The following is a 10764-nucleotide window of genomic DNA, read 5'->3' on the forward strand; positions in this document are numbered from 1 at the left end:
AGTCCAATTCGGACCAGCCCATGGGGAGGGATGCGGCCACCCTTTGAGGCCTTTCTCTCCTTTCCCGTATGGCCCATTAAGTCCCAATACGAATTCCCGTAACTCCCCGGTACTTCCCAAAATACCCGAATCACTGGAACCTTTTCGATGTCCGAATATAGTCGTCAATATATCGATTTTTACGTCTCGACCATTTCGAGACTCCTTGTCATGTCCCCGATCTCATCCGGGACTCCGAACTCCTTCGGTACATCAAAACACATAAACTCATAATATAACCGTCATCGAACTTTAAGCGTGCGGACCCTACGGGTTCGAGAACTATGTAGACAAGATCGAGACACGTCTCTAGTCAATAACCTATAGCGGAACCTGGATGCTCATATTGGCTCCTACATATTCTACGAAGATCTTTATCGGTCAAACCGCATAACAACATACGTTGTTCCCTTTGTCATCGGTATGTTACTTGCCTGAGATTCGATCGTCGGTATCTCAATACCTAGTTCAATCTCGTTACCGGCAAGTCTCTTTACTCGTTCCATAATACATCATCCCGCAACTAACTCATTAGTTGCAATGCTTGCAAGGCTTATAGTGATGTGCATTACCGAGTGGGCCCAGAGATACCTCTCCGACAATCGGAGTGACAAATCCTAATCTCGAAATATGCCAACCCAACAAGTACCTTCGGAGACACCTGTAGAGCACCATTATAATCACCCAGTTACGTTGTGACGTTTGGTAGCACACAAAGTGTTCCTCCGGTAAACAGGAGTTGCATAATCTCATAGTCATAGGAACATGTATAAGTCATGAAGAAAGCAATAGCAATAAACTAAACGATCAAGTGCTATGCTAACGGAATGGGTCAAGTCAATCACATCATTCTCCTAATGATGTGATCCCGTTAATCAAATGACAACTCTTTGTCTATGGCTAGGAAACATAACCATCTTTGATCAACGAGCTAGTCAAGTAGAGGCATACTAGTGACACTCTGTTTGTCTATGCATTCACACATGTATCATGTTTCCGGTTAATACAATTCTAGCATGAATAATAAACATTTATCATGATATAAGGAAATAAATAATAATTTTATTATTGCCTCTAGGGTATATTTCCTTTAATATTCATCCCAAATATGAGGCGGATATGGGGGCACCCGGGCACGCCCACCATGTCGGACCTGACAGCCCAACCGCACTCCAAATTGCACCAAATCCACCATACCCTTGCTCCTCCTCCCGCCATCCTCCAACCTTTCCCGTGCCCGAACCCTTGCCGTCCTCCTCCATTGCTCCCGATCCTCACCACCGGCCCCAATCCACTACCGAAGATGTCGTCCAGCCTGACTCACAGCTCCGCGACGGAGACGCAGTCCACCTCGTTCGCAGTGGCGGATCCAGGAATTCAACTTTGGGTGTTCAAAAGAAATTCACCATGAGAAGCCAATTGATCGACTGCAATACAGAGTGTTTACAATAGCAACAATATCTCACAAGATAAAGAAAATTGCAAAACAGAGAAGAAAATTTTCAGTGTTGGAACTTGGAAGGGGATTCATCTTAGGCCTAGAGATCAGGTTGTTGGTCATGTTGGAGCCATTTTGCACTGACATGCTCCCCTCCCGGCCTCGACGACTGCGGCGGCCGCCGCCACAACGCTCATGCCCACCCTTTGTACTGCAAGCATTCCATTCCCGTCGCTCCTCCCCACCGGCGGCGATCAGCACGGCACTACGCGAGCATGACTTGTCCGTGACCTCCGCGGAAACCATGGGAGCCCCGGCGCCGGTGGCTCCCTCGCCTGGTTGTGGCTCGCCATAGGCGTTCGGCACAGAATCGTGCTGCCGCCTCGTCCATGGGAAGAAGCGAAGACGGAACCGGCTGTCTGCTGGGTGAGTATCTCATGCGTACATGCGTGGCCGGCTGCTAGCTGCTGCTGAACTAGGCATATTTGCGTGTACATCTGAAATGGGCTGCGTGGACAATGGACAGAAATGGCTGGCTGCTGCCGTCCTATGTGGTTGTTGTCATATATTGATATATGCCTATATATAAGATTTTTCTTGCAGAAAAATTTGGGTGTACATCTGTACACCCATGCCCCATGGTGGATCCGCCCCTGCTCGTCCGTCGGTGGGGCCACTTCGTCGGCTGCGATTTGCAAGGTGGAGAACGTCACCTAGAAGTTGCGGCGACGCCGGCAGCGAGAGAGGGAGGTGGCGGCGGCGTTGCAGGTAGGTCCGGACATGGTGGAGCAGCTGCCTCCTCCGCCGCGCCCCTTCCCTCCGACCGCCAACACAGGTTACACCGTCCGACCCAATTTTGGCATGTCTGGTTTGTTGAACTATGATTTGCTTTGGTTTTTTTCAAACTTTGGAATTTGGACAATTTGTATCGTATGATTGACGCGCATGGATTGCATGAATTTAAGGATCGAAATTTGCGGTATGTGAATACGCAACGCATTATTTAAGGGGTGACCGGTTAATGCCCGCGAACGCGCCCAGGCGCATCCGGTCATCGTTGAAGATGCACTTATGTTTCTATTCATAGCTAAAAGGATTACCTGATTCAAATTTACAGCAGGATTGTGACCATCTTTCGGTATTGTGTAACCATCTTTATATTTTGCGAGACTGCGAGAGTTGGCTGATCAAGTTCGAATTTCAAATTGTGTAACCATCTTTTGGTATCATACGCCTACACCATGCAGTAGCGATATGAAACTCGCCACTTGCCACGCATTATGAAGCCACTACTACGGAGTAGCTAGCAGCTGGCTAGTACTCCCTCCATTCTAAAATACTTGACTTTCATTTGTTTAAAAAATGAATGTACTTATATATTAAAACATGTCTAAATACATTTATATTTTGATAAAGGGAAGGCAAGTATTATGGAACGGAGGAAGTAGATGTTTCCTCTGGGAGGGTACGTGGGCGTGTATAAAACAACACGCATGGCGTGTCTCCTTGAGAGTTGATGGCGGTAGGTTGGTGAATCATGGAGATGAGCATCTATATATCTGGACTGGATCGAGCACCGGGACCTGGACCAGAAACAGTTGAGGTTTCGCGCCACAACATCTTCAATCCTGTTGACTGTTGAGGACCAGCTCAGCTCGGCCGAGGCCAGGTGACATAAAACGGAAATTTATTACTGCATTACACCGAGGACCATTTTGTGCGTCATTTGGTAGCTAGGTAGTGGGCCATTTGACCGAGTCATCTTTCGGGAGATAGCGCGCCATGTCTGCTTGAGATTGAGACTCTCTCTAATCAATTGTCTCAAGTTTTTCGAAAATGAGTGAATCTCGTACGCATGAAGCTAATAATTAATATTCATTAAAAGTAGAATTGTGGTTTCTGTTAATCTTTGTCATGGTTTTAAGTTTTTCTACAGACCTAGTAAGTATATATTGCTACTGATCGTTATCTTGTTTTGTTTAGATTAGATGCTAAGTAAACCGGAAACTCGCGGACCTGCAAATGCATCTATTTCTGGGACCTTTGTGCGTTTATGTAGGCCTGCAAATGCAGCCCCAACACTTGAAGCAGCTCTTTAAGCCAGTCCTCTCTCTCCTCTCTCCACAACAAACTCTTTGTCTCTGCACAGAACACGATCGAATCATCGAGCTGCATTTCCTTAATCCTTAAGATGTAAACAGACGAATTTACATGCAGTCAAGTAGAACAGCTAAGCATAAGTGCCTAGAGTACAAAATGTACAATCATGAATTCATGATCAAGCTAATAGTGTCTACCAAGCAAAAAAAAAGAAGCTAACAGTGTCTACCAGCTCCGCCATACAAACAGAAAAACAAAATAGCTACTGTGTGCATTTCCATTTAACCAACAAGTTTTTCTTTCTTTTCTTTTGACAATAACCAACAAGTTTTTCCCTTGTTTTTCACTTTTCTTGATAAAAACTGTGGAAACAAGCTGATGGTGCGGCGCAAGCTGGCGCAGTGGTAGGGAGTTCTCGCATCGCACATGACATGCACGTGCCGGGCACCATGTAAAAAGTACGGATCCAGCTGCTGAGCTGAGCAAAGAAGACGTACGTACGCACACGTACTCCCTCCGGTCCTTTTTACTCTGCATATAACAATTGTCTGAAGTCAAACTACTCAAAGTTTGACCATATTTATATGAAAAAATATTAACATCTATCATGCTAAAGTTATACAATATGAAACTTTATATCATGATGCATAAACTGGTATTGATTTCACATTGTGAATGTTGATATTTTTTTTCTATAAAGTTGGTCAAACTTTACGAGGCTTGACTTCAGACAAATCTTATATGCGAATTAAAAAGGACCGGAGGGAGTACTGTGAGAAATATACGGGGAGCCGACGTACCCAAAAATGAAGGGTGTTGAAAGGCCACATACATAGTATGCAGCGCCCAACCACTTTAGCAGCTGCAAAACATTGGAATGGACCAGATCAGGTGCATGATGATGCATCATGCTTGAATCAGTACTTGAATAGTACGTGTATTGTACGTGCACGTATAAGCCCACTGTATCCACATGCATGGGTCAGTACACCGGTGGGCACAGCGCACAACACGCACGTACGGTGTATGACTATGAGCATTGACACATCGTACCACACCAATACGTACAGTACAACGGTGGTACTAGTAGGACATTTTTTTTTGATTGAAAATAAAACAACAATTACAATGTTCATCAAAGCAAGCATGGCGCAATATGAAATTGCGCTCTGCATGGATATCTAGGTTTGGAAGGAAATTCTGATGATTTATTTTGAAGTTAATAGTACGTACAGACCGGGCCTAATTATCCTGTCATAGGTCGACCAGAAGGTCTGAAGATGACTCACCCATTAAGATTTGGCACCTCCTAAACTCAGGATCCTGTCATATGCGGATTAGTCGCACTAGGAAAGAAGCCCAAATGATGAGACGATTGCGCCTTATTAAATAAACACTAATCTGTAGTGAGAAATTCATTTGTCAACATGAGTTGCCTTTTCAATCTCAAACGTGCATATGGAGACGTGATCCAGATTGCTACATGCCACCCTCTTATCTTGACCTGCCAACAGTAGAGCAAACATGATTGTTCTTTCTTCCTGTTGATTTATAGTACTCCGTCTGTAAGCTAATATAAAAGCGTTTAGATCATTAATTAGTAATCTAAAACGTTTTTATATTAGTTTACAGAGGGAGTACTACAGTAGGTTGCATGAGTTGACCGAGGACCAGGTTTCCAGTTTAAAGTTGTACGAAGAAAAAAGGAGAACTCTTCTAATTACCGTAGCATTTCTTGGTTCATGGAATTGATTGTGGAGCACTCCGGGTCTACGCATGGCACGCATCACAACACAAGCTTGCACACGTAAACTACTAAACTGCCCTCATCAAGCGGTGAGAGCGCTGTGTTCTGATCAAGACAAGCTTCGGGACGTTGTTTACTAACTCATGATGATCGCCGGAGTGTAAAGTAGAGCAGGAGCGACGTGGAGAGCAGGAGAGAGCAGTGTTCTGATCAAGATCCTCTAAACAAACAAATCGGTTACATCGCCATCAGCGGATCAAGCCCTTGTCAGTATACTTTGCGCCGGTCCGTCGCGTTCGGGGTACCTGGACGGACGATTCAGTCGCCCACCGGCCGCGCGCGCACGCGAGGGGAAGAGAGGGCAACATCACATCAGCATCAGCAGGACGGGACACACCGAACCACAACTATATTTTCTTGGGTTAACGACGAAAGCCATGGTCGAATCTGAACAAAAACCGGTGATGGCACTGCAGCGATGGCGAAGTGGGAAATCATCGTCGGGAGGCGGGGCGGGGGAGAGGGTCAAAGGGCGGCGGGTCGTCGCCCGTGGGTGCCGCGCGCTGGCGGGCCATTTCCTGGGGCTGGGGCGTGGGGCGAGGTCGTGTCGAGCAGTTGGCTAGACTAGTTGACGGTTCCCCGCGCGAGTGGGCTGGTCTGCTGGTGGCGGTGATGCACTGATGCCCCGTCGTTGCCGCGGGGTGGCGAGGCAAACGGGCTCTGCCCAGTCGATTCACCTCCAGTGTCCGACACGCAAAGACTACACGACTGATGTCCTCTCGATCTAAAAAAAACAGCTCTCGGTGACAGAGATGTGTCCCTGTGGGTGGCTTTCCATCAGTTGAATATGTATTGCGTCTACTCTCTAAGCTCTCTCTTTTTTTCTTAGAATTCAAAGGAATTCCAGGAGACACTGAAACAGTACCTAAAAAATCCGCTCACTTACTGAACCGGTAGCAAATTTTGCTGCAGACAGATTATACAGTATTATTTTGACACGAGACAAGGCTTTTCCTCTTCGTTTTGTATCAAAATGAGTTCGATGTATTTTTTTTTTTGAGCGGAATCAGTTGGTTGGATGAACTGGACGAGTTTAAGATACACACGAATCGGCCCATCACATGCGCAAAGACTTGTTGCCTTTCTGTTGCTCTTATTGGGCTATACTCTGGAACTCTATACCGTGGGCCTTGTATAGCAAGGCCTGCCAGCGATCCAGTCTCAGGTTATACTCATGCTATTACTCGAGGTTTCTTACACGAAATTTATAGTGACCAGTTGAAACAAATGAAAAAACACCTGATACAAGAACAAGGCCACCAGAAGGCAACAAGGGCCAGCCACCAGCGCATTCTTCTACTGGGACACACTGGTCTGAAGGGGCAAAGCACTTTCGACTTCAGCTTCCTTTGCTGCAGCGGACCGCTCTGCGACAACCTTCGACATGCCAAACATCTGACCAACACAAAGAGCAAGTAGCTTGATCATGAACACACCAAAGTTCTAAAATGCAGGACAGAAGTTTCGGGTTTCAGTGTCAGCACAGTTACCTTCTGAATGGTCTTCTTGAAGCAGGTCTTGTGTTCATCCATGGACGCGTGGATGAACTCATCGATGTGCTCTTTCACATCTTCAAGGAAGGTAACATCATCATCAGTTTTCTTCTTCCGGCATGACGTCATGGCAGGGTTCTTAGGAAGTGGCTGAGAACCTTCTGTCTGCGTATTACCGGAATCCATGTCAATGCTGAAACAAACCAAGGGTGAAAAGGTTGATAGGCACACCCCAAAGAAGAGATCAGGGTAACATTAATCTCAAAGGTAACTTCTGCATCATTGCAGCTACTCTAAACGTTTCGATCAGGGAAGGAACACAAATGTTCATAGAGTAAAGAACGTATGTCATCTGCTACAAGCATAAACTGAGACAGGTGGCTGAGAACCTCCAGGCTCGTGTATTGCTGGAATCCATATCAATACCGAGACAAACAAAGGGGGGAGATTTTGACATACATATTCCAAAGAGGAGATCAAGGTAATATGGATCTGAAAGTTAACTCCTGCATCCTTGCAGCTAATCTACAGAATTTATCAGGGAAAGGACACAAATGTTCATAAGGTAAAGCACATATGCCATCTGGAATTTATTGTTTAACTACCGCAGGCATAAAGCAGAACGAGCCTTAGTCCAGTTGAAGAAAGAGGACCACTCCAGAGGCTTAAACTAAGATTGAAGAGTGTGCAGCAAAGAAGTGTTCAGAGTAGTATTGATCTCAAGGCTCACTTCTGCATCATAGCAGCTACTCTACACATTCAATCAGGAAAGGGACATAAATGTTCATAGAGTAAAGAACGTATGTCATCTGCTGCAAGCATAAGCTAAAACGAGCATTGATCTACTTGAAGAAAGAAGACTACTCTGGAAAGGCTTAAACTCTTAAACTTGAGATTTAATAGAGTGCAGGTAATCTACTTGAGGTGGGATTCAAAAGGAACAGAGACAAATCTGTAACGCAAGACTGATATATGAAACCAGAGGCGGAATATAGTAACCATTAATTTTTAGGTAACTACTCCTACTACAATGAGAAGATTGAAGGAAAACAAATTAGAGCATAGTTAAGGTTAAAGAACTAAAACAATGAGTAAAATATAAGTAATACTACCGCAATATCCCATTCTGTAGGCTGGCATCTAAAGATGCATCAAATAGCAAGTATTGCGCCTATCACTGTACATTTGGAGAAACATCATGTTACAATGGTGTTAACGCAGTTAATTACTACTCCCTCCGTCCGGAAATACTTGTCCTTGAAATGGTTGTATCTTGACTTATTTTAGTTATAGATACATTCATTTTATCTATTTCTAGGACAAGTATTTCCGGATGGAGGGAGTACAATGGTTTTCCAGTTCCAGGTGAACAGGAGGTTAAGTAGTACAATGCTTTAGCTAAGTTTTGTAAACGATAAACCAAGCAGGGAGCCGAGCAATATCCCAGAACAAGCGACAAAGTAATGCACTGTGTGTTGATTCCAGATCCATGAACGAGATAACTATAATAATTTGACATCAGCTGTCACTTAAATTGCTTTGAAGAAAAAGAGAGGGGGCAAACCAGCATGGTCAAGGCTGGACAACAAAATTCAAGGCGGGAGAACAGAAAACAACAGATCACCAATTACATGAAAATACGGCATCATCATGCCTGCTAAGCACCTGGCTGAATTAGAATGCACGCGCAGAACTCTACAGATTCAGAGACTTCACTAGTACAATTCGGCTGAATACAATCCGGACGCCATTAATTCCGTAGCCAAAGTACATGATTCTCAAATAAAACGTTCAGTAACGCACGGAGCATCACACGGGCATTTCGACGAACAACTCGCGGGCGCTCTCCCACCTCGCGTTTTCGGTATACACCGGCGAGAGAACTCCTCTCTTGCGTTTACACCAAGAGAGCCAAGCAGTTCCGCAGGCCGCAGGGTAACCACAAGAAAAGGTCTGCTACCTGCGATTGCGTCCACGGCCCGACGCGACGCACCGTAGTACCCTAGATGGACTACTTCGTAGAAGGACGAGCGTGCCACATATAGATAGAACTAGGAGGAAAGGGAGGATCGAGTATTGCTGTTACCTTGGTTGAGCTCCGAGGATCGTCCGAGGACGGGCGGAGCGGAGGCGCGGCTGCCTGAGACCGACGGGGAGGGGGAGGAAATTGCAGGAGATTTGGCTTTCAGTTTCTTTCTTGGAGGAAGGGGGAAGCGGCTATCCTCTTCTCTTTCTTGGAGGGCCGGAAAGGAAAGGGAAATCACCGGGGGCGGGGGCGCACACGGGAAAGACGAGACGGAAGCCCACACCTTGGACGTTCCCGAAGGATTTAGGCCTTCTGGACCATGGACGCTCCCTCGACTGGGCCGGCCCAGCAGTGAGTGATACAAGCAGTGAATATTCTAAGAAAAAGTAGCACGCGTGTGGGAGATCGAGCAATTTTTTTTAGACACTCTCGCCAAGCTTTATTTATGTAACCACAATGTTTATAGGTACAAAAAGAAGATCACCGGGCTGGCCAAACCAGACATGGCGGCCGAACCCTACAGTTAAAGCATATGCTTAGCGAGACTGTGAGCCTCGGTATTTGAGGCTCTATACTCGTGGACCATATTACAGGAAGTAAAACACAGACGAATGATCTCCGATTTCATGTAAGGTTGCTCCATACTCCGCCCATGATCAAGCACATGACCTCCTTCTAACGGTTGGAGTTGATGAGCTTTGTGTCTAATAGGCCGCGTGAAAACATACGACAGATGGTCTGTTGATGTCCCGGAGGAAAAAAAACTATAACTGCTTATGGAGGCTCACAAAGCACTATCTCCCCACAGAAGATGTGTGTCATAGGAGTTTCCTTGTTCATGATAATCGTTTATTATCCATGTTAGAATTGTATTGATAGGAAACTCAGATACATGTGTGGATACATAGACAACACCATGTCCCTAGTAAGCCTCTAGTTGACTGGCTCGTTGATCAATAGATGGTTACGGTTTCCTGACCATGGACATTGGATGTAGTTGATGACGGGATCACATCATTAGGAGAATGATGTGATGGACAAGACCCAATCCTAAGCCTAGCATAAGATCGTGTAGTTCGTATGCTCAAGCTTTTCTAATGTCAAGTATCATTTCCTTAGACCATGAGATTGTGCAACTCCCGGATACCGTAGGAATGCTTTAGGTGCACCAAACGTCACAACGTAACTGGGTGGCTATAAAGGTGCACTGCGGGTATCTCCGAAAGTGTTTGTTGGGTTGGCACGAATCGAGACTGGGATTTGTCACTCCGTGTAACGGAGAGGTATCTCTGGGCCCACTCGGTAGGACATCTTCATAATATGCACAATGTGACCAAGGAGTTGATTACGGGATGATGTGTTATGGAACGAGTAAAGAGACTTGCTGGTAACGAGATTGAACGAGGTATCGGGATACCGACGATCGAATCTTGGGCAAGTATCATACCGATAGACAAAGGGAATTGTATACGGGATTGATTGAATCCTTGACATCGTGGTTCATCCGATGAGATCATCGTGGAACATGTGGGAGCCAACATGGGTATCCAGATCCCGCTGTTGGTTATTGGCCGGAGAGTTGTCTCGGTCATGTCTACATGGTTCCCGAACCCGTAGGGTCTACACACTTAAGGTTCGATGACGCTAGGGTTATAGGGAAAGTATGTACGTGGTTACCGAATGTTGTTAGGAGTCCCGGATGAGATCCCGGACGTCATGAGGAGTTCCGGAATGGTCCGGAGGTAAAGATTTATATATGGGAAGTCCCGTTTTGGTCACCGGAAAAGTTTCGGATGCTATCGGTAACGTACCGGGACCACCGGGAGGGTCCCGGGGGTCCACCAGGTGGGGCCACCAGCCC

General features: G+C 45.9%; 1 protein-coding gene across 1 annotated transcript; it reads right to left on the reverse strand.

Annotated features, from left to right (window-relative positions):
* Positions 1 to 6446: 6446 nt before the first annotated feature.
* LOC125550478 (uncharacterized) lies at positions 6447 to 9142 on the reverse strand. The gene is made up of 3 exons (XM_048713481.2): positions 8964 to 9142; positions 6875 to 7070; positions 6447 to 6779 (listed from the first exon to the last, which is right to left on the reverse strand). The coding sequence occupies exons 2-3, from the start codon at positions 7061 to 7063 to the stop codon at positions 6681 to 6683; spliced, it is 288 nt and encodes a 95-aa protein (XP_048569438.1). The 5' UTR covers positions 7064 to 7070; positions 8964 to 9142; the 3' UTR covers positions 6447 to 6680.
* Positions 9143 to 10764: the final 1622 nt, after the last annotated feature.

The sequence above is a fragment of the Triticum urartu genome, chromosome 4A (assembly GCF_056163025.1).
Source record: "Triticum urartu cultivar PI428250 chromosome 4A, HENAU_Tu73, whole genome shotgun sequence".
In the NCBI taxonomy this organism is placed as follows: domain Eukaryota; kingdom Viridiplantae; phylum Streptophyta; class Magnoliopsida; order Poales; family Poaceae; genus Triticum; species Triticum urartu.